General features: G+C 43.0%; 1 protein-coding gene across 1 annotated transcript in view; it reads left to right on the forward strand.

Moving 5' to 3' along the window:
* The window catches only part of MAL2 (mal, T cell differentiation protein 2), an 87,371-nt gene that overhangs the window by 40,630 nt on the left and 25,657 nt on the right, over positions 1–21,084 (forward strand). Inside the window, exon 2 of the mRNA XM_086966146.1 lies at positions 719–889. Within this exon, the coding sequence (XP_086822272.1) occupies positions 719–889 (171 nt within the window). The remainder of the gene's footprint in view (positions 1–718; positions 890–21,084) is intronic.

A 21,084-nucleotide genomic window follows, 5' to 3' on the forward strand; every position in this document is an offset into this window, starting at 1 on the left:
AATGCTATATATTCGACATCGTTCATTGATCTTTTCAGGGAGCATGATTGAGATGTGTTACTGTTCTGAGATGATTAAGGGAAATAGATTTAAAGTGGGAAATACTTTAACGTGAAGCTCTACTCCCTAGGGAAGAGACTCTAAAAATTGGCGAGAATATACCAAACATTTTAGTTATTGCTATTATTCAGACGAAAGTGCATTGCTGTGTATTTATGAAGATCTCCAAAGTCAGAGCCTACTTTGGGAGTGGAGGTGTATATAATAACCCTGGCACGCTCAGAATAGAACCACTTGTGTGTTTTAGATCAATTTAAAAACCCACATATTATTTTATCTTTATATTTTTATTTTTTCTATTGATCTAACAAATTAAAGTGCTAGATCTGTTATGCCGTTTTATACTTTCCTCTTACGAAGAATTCGTAATAACTTTTGCGTTGTACCAATGTTGCTTTTAAATCTCAGGTAGCTCAATCAAACGTTTTAGTCCTAGACATTGACCTTTTCGTTGCACACAGTATACAGTCACATCCTGTAGGTGATGAGCACAAACTGCATTCAAAACCACACACACACTTTACACCACGGCCACCCTACTACCCTGAGAAATGGATGCTCAGTCACTTGTTTGTGCAATTTGTCAAATAATGGTGCCATTTAGTATGTATGTATGTGCCAAAAATACTTTCATTGATTGCATTTTCTCCCCCTTTAGATATTTGGAGGACTTGTGTGGATCTTGGTAGCTGCCTCTCAAGTTCCTGTGCCTGTGTTACAGGGATGGGTGATGTTTGTATCGGTGACTTCATTTTTCATCTCTGCCTGCTACCTTTCCATCTTTCTTTGCGGATTCGCCAGTAAAATTAATGCCAACTGGAACTTTATGGTAAGAGAGTTGAATCAATTTGAAACCAAATGTTATCTATATTTATTATTTTTCTTGCTTAAGGCTTCTGGCGACCACTTTTCTGGCCGAGGGTAGAAGGTTTGTGTCCGAAGATTTTCAGTCGCTCTCCAGATCCACATATTTCGGATCACCTGCTGTGCGGTGTGAGTCTCTGTGTGGCATGGGGAGCTTGGTAATCGTTCGCAGTTTCAGAGAATGAGGATAACTGAGCAGGGGTAGATCTAAATAGAGCGTGGACCACAGAAGCAAGCGGAAGAACTGGAACACTATTAACAAGGAAATGTACTGGACTCGGAGCAGCCCTCAGAGGACGGAGTGTGATGTGGTAATTATATAGGATCACAGAAAAGAGCAGGGGCAGAGTGGGAGAACAGCAGTCTGGACGATTGTAGCAGATCAACCAAAGAGCTGCAGGACTACAGGGCCAAAAGGGGCAGATGCGAGAATCCCAGTCGAGATACAGGAAGAAGAACACAGAGAAACGGAGAGCAGGGTTAGAATCCAGGACACAATTAGGAGTAGGAAACACAAAGGCGAGTCAGGGACTTATTTGGGTCTCAGTGTGGAGGAGAAGTAGATTTGAGGCAGCAGAGGAAAGGGCTTGGGAGCAAAGGGGAAGGATTAGAAATAATAGCACGATAATGAGACTAATTAAAAACAATGTAAGTGATCGAGCAGGGAGTACAGCGTGTAGTAGGGGATGTCTGGGGCAGAGCAGAGAGCAAGAAATGGATAAATGACTGAGGACAGAACAGAGAGCATTGGACTAAAATGGGAGCAGGGCTCCAATTAAAGACTGAATCAGAGAAAAGTGGGTGCGGGCCGTGGCTAGGCAGCTCAGTTAAATGCGAAGAGAGGCTCAGGTTCATGGTGTGGAGGCAGAGGGCAGAATAGGAGCAGCACATTGTGGAAGGGATGGACAGGGAAGGAGTTTGTATCAGGAAAAGATCAAGTAGTGGGAGAGACATCGGAGGGTCAAGCGGGAACAATGCACCAAGCAAAGCTGTGAGCAAGGATTGAACAATCGATACATTGGTCTCAGGGCAGTATGGATTAGATAGGAGAGAGAGAACGAGAAGCAGGGGACACCTCCCTTAAAAAGGGTTTTGTTTATTTAGAAGTGACAAAGCTGTAGATCTTTAGAATCATCCATATTCATACACGTAGCCACACATACATGCTCAAGTAAATACACACTGATACAGGATGGACTTTAGATCTGCGAGTGTCTGTGTTGGATGCATAGATTGGTCATTTCTGCAGCATACAACTGATAGAGCGCGCAATTCACCCAGGTCACCGAGTTTACCAATTACTTACACGCACTGGGCCCTGGCGTGCAAAAATTTATTACACCATTGACATTTGGGGTGAACTGGGTGATGGTTTCTGTTGCACGCTTCTATGAGCAATTAAGGTTTGGTTTTACACCTCTGCTTACCATGTACCTGACTTACCCCAGGCACAAATACATATGACAGATCTGGAGCTATTAGGGAAAATAGTAGACAAGGAACCTAGGAAAAATATTCTTTATACTTCAGAACATACTTATCCACATTTTCCTGTAAAATGACCACAGACACCTGATGAAGTTAAAAGTTTTATATAGGAATTCAAAGAGAATATGCCAAGGCAATAAGCGATAAGCAGAATAACACGTCAAACATCAAAATCAAAAACGCCAGATAACTGTGAATTAAGACTAGGACCATTTGAGTATAATGGGAAGACTAAAGGTAGGAATTTTAGAACAAGACTAGTCACTGCAACTTAATACTAGGACATAGGATATGAATGGGACCTAAAACATGTACTTAACCTAAAGTCTTTAAACTATTCTTGCTAAGTTCACCGCAATCGTACTAAAGGAAAGGGAAAAATTGGAACACACTAATAATTTGACAGTTCAGCAAAGTTCTAAAGGAAGGGAGAGATGTGGAACAAGTCTAATAAGCAAAACATATATAGTTTGGCATTTCAAGAACGAATATCAAAATCAAGATTATTCCCTTTAAGAAGAAGGAACCGGACATAAGTTTGAGTGAGAAAAGACTATGAGAAAACGCAAACCCACACCTTATATTTACCTAAACAGGAGTGAAGACTAACCCTGGCCACGGGTCAGTTTGGAAAGACAGGGACAGGACCCTCGAGGAATTGGAATACCAGAATGCGAACAGGTACAGCCCACGGACAGTTCAGGACAGGATACCCCTCAGGTTTTGCGTCAAGACTGGGCCTTCCAGGGTACGACCAACACCTACAGCTTCGGACAGCAACGCCTGCGTTACCCCCTCTCCTGCAAGTAATCCGCCAGTAACCCCGATTGGGTTTTCGAATTTCTCAGCAAAGTGCTTCGCCAGCACTTAGGATTATTTCCACCCCTTAGGAGTTTGTGGAAAGTATGGACAGAGTGCTCCGCAGCACTCTCAGATTGAGCACCTATAGAGTTCGTAGGGTCAGTGACAGGTCTGCTACTCGGACAAGTCGGACAATTTTCCTAAGCTAAACTAGGGCAGTTATACTGTTTTGGGGTACCTTAGACCACCCACTAATGTTGCAAGTGACAGTTTCCCACATTATGATTGGTCAGGAGAGGTGGTGCGGTCATTACCACCTCCTAGAATTCGACTTTCTCACCCTAAATATTATAATTTTCCTACCCGCCCCTTGGGTTCACGTTCCCATGCACAAGCATACAGCAATACAATATGTTCATGATAGGTAGCAACAGAATTGCTTCTTCCAAGGTGAGATTTCGTCTTCCCAGGGAGCTTTCTCAGGCGCATTGTGCTTCAGGAGCCAGCTGGCTTGTTTCAGCTTCTGCGCAGTAGAGTTTTTTCCCTGTTCACGTGATGTAGCCCAGCAGAGCCTCAAGTATGGCTCCACTCCCGAATTTCCCAGCCCCAGAGACGCGGTACATGAAAAGTAAGCGAAAACAAATTAAAATCACATATAAAATGATCACACTGTATACCATGATAAATTCTAAACATCCCTTATTTTATAATAGCTATAGGGTTATGTTTTAGTGCGAAAGGACAGATAAGCTGAAGCAGCTGTGGCAAGCGTAGAGCGTGGTAAAAGGACAAGCGGCCATTTTTGCAACAGTGCGCATGTGCAATAGATTCCCTCCAGAATGCGAGTGCGTCACATCACATGGGTATGACCGACGCATGCGCAGACTGAATTTCAGCGAAACAGCCGATTCTTTAGTGCAAGCTTCGTTAGTATGGAAAAGACATACGAGCAAGCATCCTGGGGACACCCGCGTGTTTGGGAAAGCGTATAATAAATGACGAACATCTGGGTTAATAGGATTATACATTAGGCGAGGTTCTTGTATGGGAGCAAGGCGCTTTACGTGCGAATCCTTGCTCCATCAATCCCCTCTTTGATGATATTTACTATCATCACCACATAAAGGAAACAGATGCCAACTTTTTCATTCATCCACATCACTCATTTGGATTTCAACAAACTTATTGTTGAGTTTTCTTTCAGCTTCTCTATGAGAGTGGTGATTTTTCACCTTTTTGTAGACTTCATTTCTTAATTCTTCTAATTCTAGTTCATCAATATTTCTCTTCACCCCCCTCTTATTTTCTTGAGACTTCTTTTTGCATTTCTGGCATTTGCAGCAGATGAAGATAATCAATACAACCACACCTATCACAACTATTGGCATCAGTATTTTCCACAAAATATTTCTACCTAGGTTAGAAAACCAACTACCTATAGAGGAGAGACCTCCAGTCAGGCTCGTCCAGGCACTGTCAACCTCCAATGGTTTGAGTTCCTTTTCCAAATTAGTTATGTTCTTCACATATTGTTTTAATTCGATACTTTTATCAGGAATGTAAGTGCAACAATGTTGCGCTTTCAGCATTCTACAGACTCCGCCCTCTTTTGCTAATAGGGTGTCAAGAGCAAGGCGGTTTTGCAAAACCATTGATCTGATCGCAACCATTTCAGTATTGACCATCAGGAATCCAGCAGCAGTGTCCGTTGATAGCCGGTCCACTACTGTAGACAATTTGCAGATTCTATGGGTGTTCAGAACTACCCCCATTCCAGGTATCAGTGCACTAAAAATATCACCTATAATTTCACCTACACTTTCACGTTTACTACGCACTAAGCCATTAGTTTCTTCATCGCTTCCAGCAGCATTATTCACATGGTATATTTTCGGGAAAACAATGCCAAAGTAGCAGCTTCCATACCAGTGGTCCGGCAATTTGAAATAAGCCTTGTTCCCACATATATAATATATTCCGGGAAACACAGGTTCTGATCCATTTTTGAACCCCCAACCTCCAATTACCTTGTAATTATGTTCACACTCGCTGGAACCGATGAATACATTGTTATAGTACTCTGTCTTTTCCCTATGGATACAAAGTTTCCCCTGTCGCTCAAAATCCAACAACAAGGCAGGATTAGCTTCGCCTTGCGAGGTGTTATCCATGTGCTCAGCCCACCTAGAGACTCTATCCTTTTCGTCATTTGCCTTCTTCTGAAACTTTTCTCTCCTTCTGTCTGCCATCTTAATGAACATCTTTTCCTGCTCGTGCAGAGAACAGGTCAGATTAGCTTGTCTTGCTTCATCTAAATCTATGTTGCCTATAGTCAGAAAATATTCTCCCATATAACGGGTCACGTCACTTTTAGTATGTACAAGGTTCAGGTGTCCTCTAATAGGAAGCTCAGAAAATACTACGTCAGCATTTGAATAATAGTACTGTAAAGTGCTCCTATAAAACAAGCTAGCTAATATACTACAGGAAATTCCATAAGTTAAAGGTAGATGGTGATATGTCACGCCTTCAGCCACTGAGGTTGGTAGCTTCATGCAGACATAACAGTCCTCTATTTCCATAGCTTCTACGTAATGCACTAACAAGTTAGCAAAAACATTTAAATGTGTCCTGTTTCTCATTTTGTGAAAGTGTAGTCCATCCTCATCTGATGCTTCTAAATTAGGTCGTGTGTGTGTCAGTCTTACTTGTTTGTCGCGTCTTTCTAAGCTTCGTGGTGTTTCTGCAGTCTGTACAGCCCCTACGTCTACTGCTTCTGGTTCAGTAGGGGACAAGTTAGGATTTTTACTTCTCATAAAAGGTAGAAAAACCGTTAGTCCTATCCACATTACTATTAGCATTGCTATACTACACAAGCATATTTTACAGCAAGTTTTAAGACACCCACATCGGGACCTTCCAGAGACATTCGGATCAGACATGTTTAGCTTACAGGTGGCTTTTGCGACCCCTCTTCGTTTCTTTGTACCAGTGGCTCACTTCGGGGCTTTCTCAAGGAGGGTCTTCGTCAGAACTCCGACCAGCGATGGACTCTTCGTCACTGTTGCCACTATGGTGGGGCTCGTCAATTTCCTCCAACACAAAGTAAGTCCATTCAGGGCTCCGATACAGTCGGTTCTGTTTCTTTACTCTGTCGCTTTTTCTTAGCGACTTGCCTTGGGCTGCCTTTCTTTCACTTTCAGCCCTTTTTCGGTCTTTCAATTTTTCTTCGACTGTCTTTAGTCTGAGCCTCAGTCTTTTGACGTATCGGGGTGCACTTCTGCCTCCGTGCCTCCCAGTAGTTGAGGAAACTTGGCCTTCTTCGTGCACTCTTTTTACCTTTTGTTGTGGCACTCCTGTTTCCCTACCTGTCTAACTAGTTCCAGGTCTTTCATCTATTTCTTCTGCCTGGTCCCTAATCTGACCCTGCTCAGATTCAAATCGCACTTGCTTTTTATTTCTGGTTGCTTTTATTTCGGTTGTCTGAGCATGTTGATCTATTTCTATCTGTTCCTGTTCATGCTCTTTGATCTCTTCGTTTTCTTCTGCATGAACGTCAGCTCTAATTACTATCTGTCCCTCTCCAGTCTCCGGAGTTTCAGGAGGAGTTTCGATGTCTTGATCTGACCCTACTTGGCCTACTTCCTGATCAGGTGTGATGTGGTTCTTGTTGACCTGATCTTCCTCTTCTATTTCTAGCTCACCTGGACTATCCCACTCACTGTCTAAGTAGGAATATTTCCTGGTTCGTATTGGATCATGAACCTGGTCGTCGGCGGGGAACCATTCAACGTCTCGACTTGTGCTCGGCAGTTCGATGTCAGCTAGCTCCGGACTCTCCTCCTCGGGAGCCTCTTCAGCTGCGCTGCCTTCAGCTCCAGTCGCGTTTTCTCCAGTTACCCGCTTTGTGTGGCTGGCGTGGATCCACTTCGGTACACCAGCACACTTTACAGCAGTTGTAGTGACGAGGATCACTTGTCGTGGCTTTCCCCACCTTGGTTTCAGGCAACTGCTCCGGGTGTGTTTCTTTAACGCCACCCAATCTCCTGGTTGCAGTTTATGTGCTGGAGTCTTTGGCCACTCGTCAGCTGTCTCTCCAATCTGCTGAGAGAGAGAACGCACTTGGTCACCCAGCTGCTTGCAGTATTCTAATACCATATCATCAGAAATGCTTAGCAGTTTGTGTCCGGGTACCCATGCCTGTCGCATCACTCTTCCCATTAACACGTCATGGGGACTTAGGCCAGTTTTTCTGTTCGGGATACTTCTCAAACTCATCAGCACAAGGGGTAAAGCCTCTATCCAGTTCATTTTTGTGGAATCACACATCTTTGCCAATCTGGATTTCAGGGTGCCATTTATTTGCTCCACTACCCCAGAAGCCTCTGGACGGTAGGCACAATGCAGTCTTTGCTTCATTTTGAATGCTTTACAGAGTTCTTCTAGGACATCGTTGGCAAAATGCCCACCTTGGTCCGTTTCGATTGTCTCGGGAATTCCGTACCTAGGTATAAACTCTCTGAGCAATAACTTGGCTGTAGTGAGGGCATCATTTTTCTTTGCGGGATATGCTTCCACCCACCGGGAGAATAGGCAAACTATGACTAAGATGTATCTATACCCTTGACACCTAGGCATTGTTATAAAGTCTGCCTGCATTCTGACAAAGGGACCTACTGCCTTTCCAACAGTACCCTGTTCTACCACAGTCCTTTTTCCTGCATTGAACTGCTGACACACTAGGCACCTCTGGCAAAGCCTTTCCGCCTGGTTCCTGAATTTTGTATTACAGAACACCTTGTCAAACACTCGACACATTGCGTCTCTTCCCATATGTGTTGGTTCATGTATCATTCTGATCATGGGGTCGATCAAGCTATCAGGCAGTACAGGCACCCCAGTCGAGTTTACCACCACACCATCATCTCTCAATTTGCATCCATCTGCTGCCCACCTGCCTTTTTCTTGCCTGTCGGTTGCCTGTTGCAAATCCTTTAATTCTTCCCACGTTGACACATTCTCAAACAACATAAGTTGGCAGCTGGTTCCACCCCACAACGCAATTTGGAGGGACATTTGGTATCGGGCACAAAACTGTGCAATTTGGTCAGCGTACCTATTACCGGCGGTCACATCATCATTCCCAGATTTGTGAGCTGCACACTTGACCACAGCCAATTCTTTGGGCAATTGGATAGCTTCCAGTAAGTTATGCACCACCTTTCCATTTCTGATAGGGGTGCCTGAGGAAGTCATGAATTCTCTTTGCAGCCATAATTGGCCGAAGTCATGAACAACCCCGAAACAATACTGGCTGTCGGTGTAAACAGTTATTCTCTTGTTCTTACCCCTCTTACATGCTCTGGTTAACGCGATGAGCTCTGCCACTTGTGCAGATTTCACCTCGCTCAGGTAAGATGCTTCTATGGTTTCCGTCAATGTGACCACAGCATAGGCAGCACACAGACTCCCACTCTCATGTCTCAAACATGAGCCGTCCACGAACATTGTCTTATCCCCATCAAGTAATGCTATTTCACGGATGTCCGGACGGGGCTTGGTACTGAATTCAGTTAAATCGATGCAATTATGTTCCCCTCCCTCTTCAATTTCTACATCCAGAGGGACAGGTAACAGTGTCGCAGGGTTTAGGACATTGCACCGGGAAATGGTTACATTTTCAGCGCCAATCAAAATTCTCTCATACTTAGTCAGCCGACTAGGTGTGAGGTACTGGGTCTTAGTTCTAGTCAGTAGGATTACAACAGAATGAGGAACATATACAGTGACGTGATGTCCCATGACAATGTTCTCACTCTGTTCCAGACTGACGCAAGTAGCAGCAACTGCTTTCAGGCATCCAGGTAATCCAGCAGCTACTGGATCTAGGGTGGCTGAAAAATAGGCCACCGGTCGTCTAACTAATCCGTGCTCCTGGGTCAGGACTGAAAGAGCACAATTCTCTCTCGTGTCACAGAATAGCTCAAAGGGCTTAGAGTAATCAGGCATACCCAATGCAGGAGCGGTATATAGACAGTTTCTCAAAGTTACCCAAGCGTTCACGCTTTCACTGTCCCAACTGACGGGGTCTTCTACTCCTTTCTTTGTCATTTTTATCAGAGGTCTTGCTAGAGCCGCAAATCCTACAATCCATTGTCTGCAGTAACCTACAACTCCTAAGAACATTCTCACCTCTTTCTGAGTTCTGGGCAGTTCCATTGCTTTAATTATTTTGATTCTTTCTGTAGTAACTTTCCTGATTCCTTTTTCTATCTGGTGCCCCAGATACTTCACTGAGTTTTTACAAAATTGTAACTTGTCAGGTGACACTTTATGTCCTCCTTTTCCTAGGTGATTTAGCAAGGCAATTGTGTCAGTGACACAGTCCGTCTGGGTTTTAGATGCCACTAACAGGTCATCTATGTACTGCACCAAAACCGACTCTCTTGGCAGCACTAGGGTTTCAAGGCACTTTTTTAGTATCTGATTGAAAATCGATGGACTTTCGGTGTACCCCTGGGGGACACGATTCCAGACATAGATATGACTGTCAAATTCAAAACTGAAAAGGAACTTGCTTTCTGGATGCAATGGGATGGAAAAGAATGCATGGCACAGGTCGATGACAGTGAACCATTCTGCATTCCAGGGAATCTGATATAGTATCACCTCAGGGTTAGGCACCACAGGACAGCAAGGCACAACAATCTGGTTTACCTTGCGTAAATCTTGCACCACCCGGTATTTTCCGCTAGGCTTTTTGATCCCAATGATAGGCGAATTGCAGGGACTGCTCATCACTTCCTCTATTATTTCTGCTTCGAGCAGCCTGGTAATCTCAGTCGCTACTCCTGCTTTTACTTCTGCACTCATTTTGTACTGTCTCGTTTTGGGGTATACAGCATTCGTTTTTATTGTTATTTTAACTGGGTCCACATTTGCCATTAAGCCTACATCTTTTCCTGTGAAATCCCACACTTCTGGTACTACTCTTAATTGGAGCTCTTCAGGTAAATCTTCAACTGTCAAGGGTTTAATATCAGAATCTTGTCTGACCAACATCAGTTTGTACAGGCCATCTTCATCGGGGGTCTGAATTTCGACGCCTTTTGGTGTGCAATAGATGGTACAATGCATCTTGCACAACAAATCACGTCCTAACAGGTTCACGGGACTGGAATCACAGACTACAAATCTGTGCATTTCCTTGAAATTTCCTATAAAAACTTCCATTGGTTCAGTTACTGGAGTACTTATTATTTGATTGGAAACACCCACTACTTGGATCTCTTCTCCCGAGAGGGGTAGGTTAGGAACATCCACTGTTCTTACAGTAGGTCTGGTAGCACCAGTGTCCAACAGAAAGGTGACGTCTTTTCCCTCAACCTTTCCTTCAATGTATGGTCCAGTCTGGTCTACCGGTAAGGAGGCGCCAAGCACGCACTCCTCGTCCTCCCCTCTCAGGCCCCGTCAATCTTGATTTTCATAGAGGAAGGTGTCATTTAACAAATACTGTGGAATGACTGCATCTCTTTCATTCTCGACTTCCCATACTTCCGCCCTCTCATTCTGCAGACCCTGATTCTTAAAATTTTGTCTAGAAGCGCAAGGTACTGGAGGTAATTTTACCTGTTGCTGGTTCTTTCTTGTTCCCTCTTTCTGCACCTGTGGAGTTAAACCATTTACAGGGGCATTACCGGCCTGCAGGTGTGGACACTCGTCTCTCCAATGCCCTATCTGGCCGCACCCGTGGCACGGAAACTTCTTCATAGCCTCTTCTCGACTCATTTTAGTTCGGGGCTTCCCTCCTCCCCCAACAGTGGCACTCTGAGCATTATTATTAGTATTTAATTTGCTTAACTGTTTTTCCTGCTGTTCAGCTAATTTCACCTGTGCCCACATTACCTTTTCTTTGAGAGCCTTCTTTTTATTTTCGATTTCATCTTCGCAGTATTTTGCATACTTCAGAACATCATCTATGGGTTTTCCCTGCCAACTGATTTTATTATCTCGAATCCATTGTGATATTTCAGGTCTTAATCCTAACACAAATCTGTAACTGAAATGGGTCATGTCTTTCATGTCTACATTATCGATTCCACTGTAAGTCTTAAATACTTGCAGTAATCTTTCATAAAAGGAATGTACAGTTTCATCACGTTCTTGGGTGGTTCTAACTATTCTGGTCCAATTTGTCTCTTTTGCGGGCACCTTTTTCTTAAGGTACTGTATGACCTGGTCATATTTCCTCATTACCTCAGGTGAGGGAGCTCCGGTTTTCTCATCTCTGGGGTATTCATCAGTAGGCCAATCAATTTCTATTTTACATTCGGTCCATAGATCTACAGGGACTACGATGTCGAAAAACCCATCCAGGTCTTTCAAGAGGCATTTCTGAACTTTTATGAAGCGTTCTACCTGCCTGTACCAATCAACTGGTTTCTTCCGTAATTTCGGGAAGTCATTAGTAAATGACACAATATCCTGTCGGGACCAAGGGACATGTACATATTTTCCTCCTGGGACCTCTCTCATGGGACACAATTTTTCTGTCGGCTTTACTTCTTTCAACACGAATTCTGAAGCCTGAGACTTAGCCCTGCTGTCTTCCTTTTTCTTTGCCCACCGGGTTCTCCACTTTCCTACATCCCCCCATTTCTGTAAGAGTTTCAGTAATTCTTTTATTTGGATCTGTTTTCCCATTACATTTAAGCTTTCCAAGTCTTTGTCAGAAAAATCTACTCTGTAGGGTTTCTGAAAAATTTTGGAACGACTGATATCTATCCCCATTTCTGTGGCAGTGTCCAATAACCTTTCATGGAGCAACCTAGCGTTTCGGGTAAGGTTTTTACTGATGAACAGTAACTCTTCTTCACTGAAAGAGTTCAGGCGTTCCACTCCCACATTTCCAGCCATCATTTCTTCCATTTCTATTCTTAATTTATATATTTCTAATGCTTTGGGTTGAGGAGTGGTCTCTTTCTCCAGTTCTTTGGTCCATCTGTCTAATTCTTCTGGGGATACCACTGTGGCACTCCTAATTCCCGACGTGCTCCCAATCAGAACCTCTTTTGCCTTATTCTGACTTCTGGATCCCGACATGCTAGTTCTGTTTTCCCTGATGGGCATATCCATCAGAACCACGGATTCACACTCACTTTCTTGATCATCATCTATGAGCATTTCTTTTCTCAGGAGTGGAATGCTAGGAGTTGGCATAATTGGGGTGATAACAGGAGGACGAGGACTAGCCAGGTCATCCCTATACAGTGGAATAGCTGGACCAATAGTTACTGGAATAGTCAGGGAATCAGGATGGGGATGTATCTGGGCAATGGTTCGAACTAAATCATCTCGCTGTCTAGCCAGGGCTTCTTTCTCCTTCTCTCGCAAAGCTTTTTCTGCAGAGTTGTCATGCAATACCTGAGGTACCAAGGGAGGATAAATACTTGGAGCAGTCGGAGTAACCAACCGAGGTGGATCTTCTCCGAACGGCTGATAATTTGGGACCGTAGATTTTGGTCTGCAAAACCCATCCCCATTGCTAGTTTTACTGTCTGTACCCGTTCCATCTGTATCACTATCCCTCCGACATCTGGGATATTTCGAAAATGGGTTTGGAGATTGCACAGGTTCTGATTCGGCAACATAGGGAGGTGGATTTTTCATTAACAAATCTTCTAAGTGCTCATCTTCTGAGTCCCCTACAGGCATTAAATGATGGGTCTTTTCTTTACTTTTTCCTTTCCTCTCTTCTAACACCCCCATCATTGGAAACAATCCTTCTGTCATCATGTTTTGCCTCCACTGTTTCATTTTCTGCTCTTTGGTTTGCGCTTGAACCCTCGGATACCATTTACTTATTCCCTTGTCCATCCGGGGCCTATCTCTCTCCAGAGCCTCAATCTCCCATTCTTCCAGGGCTTCATACTGGGTCAACCTAGGTCTAGGGTGTAATTCATTCATGCGGGTCCTTAAGTTAAACAGGATCCGACCATTAAATGTACCTTCAACAGGGAATGCTAGGACTCCGTCATCTGCAGTATACTTTGCCCAGTTTTCTAGCCAGACACAGGTATAGTACCCTTTATCAAACATCATGAAGGAGGCAGGAGTATTTGGCGGGGGAATGAGCACACCTTCCCTCGTTCTAATGGGTTTATCAGTTTTAAAAAAGTTCTTTATTTTATCAGTAAATGACATTTTCCTTTTTATTCCATACATCATGTGTGGTCTACCTCGTAAAATCTGATCCTTATGAAATCCTAGATACTTTGGATTTGGTATAAAATCTGGATACCACATATAATTTTCCAGACTCTCTTCTAACTCGGCCTGATTAATTTTGTTTACCTTTATGCTTCCAATGCTAGCGTGACTTTTACTTCGTAGTACCCAATCAACTTAGAGAATACAAAATCCTTAACTAATGGGTGCGCGGCCTTTTCGCAAGACAGAGTCTCACGCTTCGGCACTCACCCCTCCTTCACAAATTCGGCTTCACTACACACCCGCTGTTTCGACCAATACCAGCGCGGCACGGAGTGACGTCAGAGCAGTCTTCCGACCGACTCCCTCCTTCACAAGGTAACGGAAACTTTTTACTCTCTCTAAAGTGCGAATGCAAATCTTAGTCAACAACACGCAACGTTTGCCACTATGTCTGAGTGTTCTAAAGAGATAAAAGAATTTTCTTTTGCTGCTAGTAAACCACTTCTGTCTACTTTTCATTCACTCTAGGTAGACTTCTTTGCCTACCCTTTCACATACGTAAAATAGAACCTGTTATTCCCCTGACTTATCCACTTCTTCCTGGGATATATACTAAGTCAGGCTTTCACCAGCGGACTAATTTACTTACCATTCAAGCCTCGGAAACCCTACTACTCCTTCCGTATGCGACCCTTACTAGGTGATATCACAATGAAAGTTTTATAATGGACTCGTAGCTATCATTTACTCAGATGCAACCAAAGGTCCTAATTAGTGCTTCCAGTTATTCCTAACCCTGCACTAATGACTCAAACCAGTGACTTCAACAGCTAACCGGATTCTGCTCACCGTTAGCTAAATACTTCCCCGGGGATTCGGACTACACTGAACATTTACAAACAATTTTTCGGTTAATATAACATTTATAGCAGCAATGCAAAAATCATGTACATTTACATATAAATCCTTAAAACATTTCAAAATATTTGAACCAATACAGTAGAAAATCAGCAGCACATTTTATTTTCACGGTTTATTTATCAGCTATCCTGTCTACCTAATCTAACTAGTCAAAACCATCCTCTGGTTACCAGAAAATTACTGATAGAGCGCGCAATTCACCCAGGTCACCGAGTTTACCAATTACTTACACGCACTGGGCCCTGGCGTGCAAAAATTTATTACACCATTGACATTTGGGGTGAACTGGGTGATGGTTTCGGTTGCACGCTTCTATGAGCAATTAAGGTTTGGTTTTACACCTCTGCTTACCATGTACCTGACTTACCCCAGGCACAAATACATATGACAGATCTGGAGCTATTAGGGAAAATAGTAGACAGGGAACCTAGGAAAAATATTCTTTATACTTCAGAACATACTTATCCACATTTTCCTGTAAAATGACCACAGACACCTGATGAAGTTAAAAGTTTTATATAGGAATTCAAAGAGAATATGCCAAGGCAATAAGCGATAAGCAGAATAACACGTCAAACATCAAAATCAAAAACGCCAGATAACTGTGAATTAAGACTAGGACCATTTGAGTATAATGGGAAGACTAAAGGTAGGAATTTTAGAACAAGACTAGTCACTGCAACTTAATACTAGGACATAGGATATGAATGGGACCTAAAACATGTACTTAACCTAAAGTCTTTAAACTATTCTTGCTAAGTTCACCGCAATCGTACTAAAGAAAGGGAAAAATTGGAACACACTAATAATTTGACAGTTCAGCAAAGTTCTAAAGGAAGGGAGAGATGTGGAACAAGTCTAATAAGCAAAACATATATAGTTTGGCATTTCAAGAACGAATATCAAAATCAAGATTATTCCCTTTAAGAAGAAGGAACCGGACATAAGTTTGAGTGAGAAAAGACTATGAGAAAACGCAAACCCACACCTTATATTTACCTAAACAGGAGTGAAGACTAACCCTGGCCACGGGTCAGTTTGGAAAGACGGGGACAGGACCCTCGAGGAATTGGAATACCAGAATGCGAACAGGTACAGCCCACGGACAGTTCAGGACAGGATACCCCTCAGGTTTTGGGTCAAGACTGGGCCTTCCAGGGTACGACCAACACCTACAGCTTCGGACAGCAACGCCTGCGTTACCCCCTCTCCTGCAAGTAATCCGCCAGTAACCCCGATTGGGTTTTCGAATTTCCCAGCAAAGTGCTTCGCCAGCACTTAGGATTATTTCCACCCCTTAGGAGTTTGTGGAAAGTATGGACAGAGTGTACCGCAGCACTCTCAGATTGAGCACCTATAGAGTTCGTAGGGTCAGTGACAGGTCTGCTACTCGGACAAGTCGGACAATTTTCCTAAGCTAAACTAGGGCAGTTATACTGTTTTGGGGTACCTTAGACCACCCACTAATGTTGCAAGTGACAGTTTCCCACATTATGATTGGTCAGGAGAGGTGGTGCGGTCATTACCACCTCCTAGAATTCGACTTTCTCACCCTAAATATTATAATTTTCCTACCCGCCCCTTGGGTTCACGTTCCCATGCACAAGCATACAGCAATACAATATGTTCATGATAGGTAGCAACAGAATTGCTTCTTCCAAGGTGAGATTTCGTCTTCCCAGGGAGCTTTCTCAGGCGCATTGTGCTTCAGGAGCCAGCTGGCTTGTTTCAGCTTCTGCGCAGTAGAGTTTTTTCCCTGTTCACGTGATGTAGCCCAGCAGAGCCTCAAGTATGGCTCCACTCCCGAATTTCCCAGCCCCAGAGACGCGGTACATGAAAAGTAAGCGAAAACAAATTAAAATCACATATAAAATGATCACACTGTATACCATGATAAATTCTAAACATCCCTTATTTTATAATAGCTATAGGGTTACGTTTTAGTGCGAAAGGACAGATAAGCTGAAGCAGCTGTGGCAAGCGTAGAGCGTGGTAAAAGGACAAGCGGCCATTTTTGCAACAGTGCGCATGTGCAATAGATTCCCTCCAGAATGCGAGTGCGTCACATCACATGGGTATGACCGACGCATGCGCAGACTGAATTTCAGCGAAACAGCCGATTCTTTAGTGCAAGCTTCGTTAGTATGGAAAAGACATACGAGCAAGCATCCTGGGGACACCCGCGTGTTTGGGAAAGCGTATAATAAATGACGAACATCTGGGTTAATAGGATTATACATTAGGCGAGGTTCTTGTATGGGAGCAAGGCGCTTTACGTGCGAATCCTTGCTCCATCACAACTACACAAACCTCCAATAGTCCAGTAATACAGAAACCTCGATTTTCACCCCTACACACACACTGACATCCCTTGAACATAAACAAACTTCCAGGAAGAGATGGCTGGCTTAGATTTAGAAATTAATTATCAAGACTTGGATGTAGTGAAGAATCTGAAATTAGGCTCGTCTTCTTATCTAGATTGAATACCTGGGGAATCAACACAAAACTTCCCTTATTTAATTGAGTGCTTTCCAATCTTTCTCTTAGTCTCTTCCGCCATCAGTGAAAGTTACTGTGACAACATTCATTTCAGAAAAGTGTAAAGATTTGTCTTTAAATCTGTAGACCCCAATTGATACATTAGTTATCAATTTTTTTATCATCAGTGATAGCGGAATTAAAAAGTAATACTGTTTTGATCCTAAATGTTAGACTGTGTTTTTTACAGAAGAGGCAAGCTAGAAACAAGTATTTCTGGGCTGATGCACCTGGCACAGAGCGATGAAAATGTTCTGCAGGAATATCTCTTCATGTGAATAAGGCTTTTGAAAGAACTGAGTGGGGTTCCCATTTTATAGTGTTAAAACACCTTGCTTTTTCTGAGAAGACCTGTAACTTAGTGTAGTGCATTGTAAAATGATGTGGAAACCTTTGTACATAATACCAATTTGATTTCCTCAGATTTCAAGGTAGGGGAAAGGGGTACAAGGGAACAATGGCCGGTATCACAGCCCCTATTCAACATTTACCTTGATCCTTTGGTGGCGCCGATGAGACAAAATTATGCAAACAATTACGTTTCTGGGTAAAGAATACAAGATAGTATTTCATGCAAATGATGTTCTTTTGCCTTTATTAATACATGTGGAGAGTTATCTGGATATAAGGTGAATGCTGATAAATGGGAACCCTTACGGTTAGTAAATACTGTATGCTATAAACCTTTTTGCCAGTGAAATTTTACGCAGACGAAAAAAGGATTAACAAGTTTAGTTTTTAGTGTAACTAATGTTTAAACGGGAAGGGAGTCATAGAAGGCTTCGAGTTGTGGCTAGGAAAATGGAAATGTTTTATCTGTTGCCGTTTTCTGGCTCCTGTTCTATTAGTTGATTCCTGCCCAATTCACCCTCTTTCCTTCTGGATTGGATTATAGGTTAGTCTGCTCTGCATTGAGGTGGTGCACCTACATATTGCTTTCCTTTTTAACATTTTCTGGATTGCAACCTAGAGTACTCCTCATTGTTTCGCTCACAAATGTTCTGGAGGTCGCCAGTCTTCTTCCCTCTCCTTCTGGTGGTGCTGCGATACATGGTTGATGCTGCATTATCGCTGTCTGCAGGTATTTTTTTCCCTTCGACCTAATGATTGTAGCAAACTCTTATGTCTTTAGTTCATCATCAGTGAATATGGAACAGGAATGAGTTGAGGAGGTAATGGGTGGATTACTCACCAATGTCCTTAATTTCTCTGATTCATTCTTCCTCATCCAAGTACTGCACCTGCAATCTTTACATGTTGACTTGGTATGGTCGGGGTGTGCTGTAGGGCAGATAGGGAATTAACCTGGTGTGCTAGAAAGAACTTGGATGTGCTGTGCAGGTCCAGACAGTAAATGGTGAGAGGAGTTAGGGAGAATCTGAGTAATGAAGATTACTTATTAGTAGTCCAGCCAGTAGTAGGGGTGCCTATCAGTGCAATCTTGGCTTTGCAAAACACTGCAGCTCTCTTGTTGGTGACCATAGAACAAGCCTTTCATCCTTGGGACTGTAATCAAAATTAAATGGAGAAGTAATTGTGGCACACGGTATTATCATTTTAAATGTAGCACTGTGTAAGAAATGCCAGTTATTTACCTCAGGGAAGCACCCTGATGCTTTATTTAATGTGCACATTGTGTAGAAAATCTATCTCAACATTAATGTGTAAAAATGTAGCAGTACTGCAGATAAGAAAGCACATGACCAATTCTGCCTTATCACTTGTTTTTAGATGGCTTTTGGCTTTTCACGTGATACCATGGTGGCTGAAATACCCATTACCATAGTTTTCCCCGACGTCCTCTTGTCATTTAAGTTTGTATGCCATCTGCTCTGGCAAGAGAGACCGAGGAGATGGGAGTGGGTTAGCTGCAGTCTTTATTCAGAACAGGCATACTGACCTATTTTAAAAGGGTTACTATTTTGCACAGTTCTTTGGACAATTTCAAGGCATGCTCCTTCAGTGGAGTGACAGAACTTGTATGAGAAGCAATGTTAGTATTGCAGTTTGAGGTAGCTGACTGAGGAAATTACTCACTCTTTTCTGCCTTTGTTTTTAGTCTCTCCGACACGGAGCTATCAGTACGACCACAACTTTCTGCTGATGCTAGAGGACAAAGTCAGTGGCGTGTCCAGTCTAGGAGTGATCAACAAAAAGTCAGAAACCTCCTAAAACTAGACCTAGGACATGGCCTATGGTATCCACAATTTGTGTTGGCAAACTGAGTAAATGTGGGGCACCCCAGTGAAGACCAAGAATTACTTTTGAGAGTCAGGGTTTGAGTCATTAATTGCTAACTTTCCTTGCTAGGTTTGGGTACATCCTGCTAGAAAGGGTAGCCTTGAGATCATCTTAAGAGAAAGAGCCCATTGACTGTTGAGAACAAAGGAGTTGTGAAAGTATCATTGCATGAAGGAAAGGCTGGAACGTGAGAGGTTACACAGGAAGAATTGTAGTTAACCCGTTGTAGCTCAAGGAAGGATCTTCACCACCAAGCTATATTGTGAGGCCTTGTGACTCTGGCCCCCGAGTAGGGCAACGTGTACCCCGCATATGTGCTTGTGTGAGTATATGTAGCTTCCCCCTCCCCTGTCACACTCACTCTTGACCAGTCCATGGAGAACTCTTGGAGGTGTCCAGTGAAGCCTAGCATGACTGCACTGAACAAATGAAACAAGAAATTGTATTGGATGTCTTGGCACCAGGAAGAATCACAACCAAAGTCTGCCGTATTATCTAAAGATAACAAAGTGCTTTTATTGGATCGGTAATGATACTGATTTCTTCCTTTTTGGCGGGGTCCTCTACATCTTTGACCAGCTTTACCACTGCGACCAGGGGTCTGCTCCTCATTTTCTTTGGGTGATGGACCTCAGTTTGGAACCAGAGGGCATCCATAAGGATCTCCCTCCAGTAAGAAAGAACTGAGTGTGGTCCTGCCCTGATAGTGTCTGCATAGCCCTGCCTGCTCATATTTTCAGATTCCTTGGCACACACCTGCCAGCAGCGGGGGTTGCCGATGCTACAATATGCAGCCCCTCTCACCGTGGTTCATGTGTAGGCTCACACCAGCATAGCCTACTCTCCTGACTACCCTGGCAAATGGAAGTGGCTAAACCAGTGTTTGGCTATTTAAAGGAGAGTGCCTAAGAGAATGATGACATTATGGGGACTATAACAGACACTGGGGCGATTTAGACTGAAATGGTGTTGACAATTCAATATAATAGTGTCACGAGTTTGTAACATACTGGTCCCCCAGAGGAATATATAATATCCGGAGGGGTGAACTTGTTGTACAGTTTTGGGTCTCTGAGTAGTGTAAGCACAACGCCAGGACCACGGAGGTAAAAGACACTCATTGCCACAGTTTAGGCCCAGTAATTCTTGATGGTCTGAGAATTCTGAAAAAATATCCTTCCGCATGATAAAATAAACATGAACTCTGCTGCAGCGGAAGGCTGGGCAAAAATGTTTACTTTATACTTGCATCACATATATCACAATAAGCAATTGCTTCTCTGGACCCATAACACATCAACAAACTGCCATTGGTCCTCCAATGGATCTTTTTTGTGATCTAATAGGGATTTGGAAATTTAGAGAACGTGATACAATTCCTCATGAGGACCTGGAATAAGAAAGTGTCAAATGCATGCTAAAAACAAACAACCATTTCTTTAGATCCCATAATGGTAAGACCTACGACAAGAAGTTTCACGCCAAGAAAGACTCAAATACGATAAAGTTTGCTCATGTAAACTATTTATCTAAGCTTCAATTTAAATGATCAAGAACACAAATCACATTTTATATATTTAGATTTAATAGGAATAATTTGGTGCAATTAGTCATACAATATCATACATATTTATCAAGAAAACCTTTTCTGGTTACCATGAAAAAAGAAGAACGAGAGAACATGGAAAGATCAAGTTTCAGGATTTAGTTTATACAAACCAAATATTCAGAGTTGAAGCGCAATGAGTCGCAGGATAGAGTCCATAAACTCTTCAGCCAAAGAGTTATACCTGCACACTCCTCCTGGCGGCAATTATACTTCCAAAAGTTCTCCGTTTATGCCCACAACATATCCCTTGAATCACTGTATATGGTTTCCATTGGTTGTCCACAGTGGGCTGTTCACGGTGGGATCAACATCTCACTAAGAAATCCGGAATCATTAAATAATCATTT

Source organism: Lissotriton vulgaris, chromosome 4_1, assembly GCF_964263255.1.
Source record: "Lissotriton vulgaris chromosome 4_1, aLisVul1.2, whole genome shotgun sequence".
NCBI lineage: Eukaryota > Metazoa > Chordata > Amphibia > Caudata > Salamandridae > Lissotriton > Lissotriton vulgaris.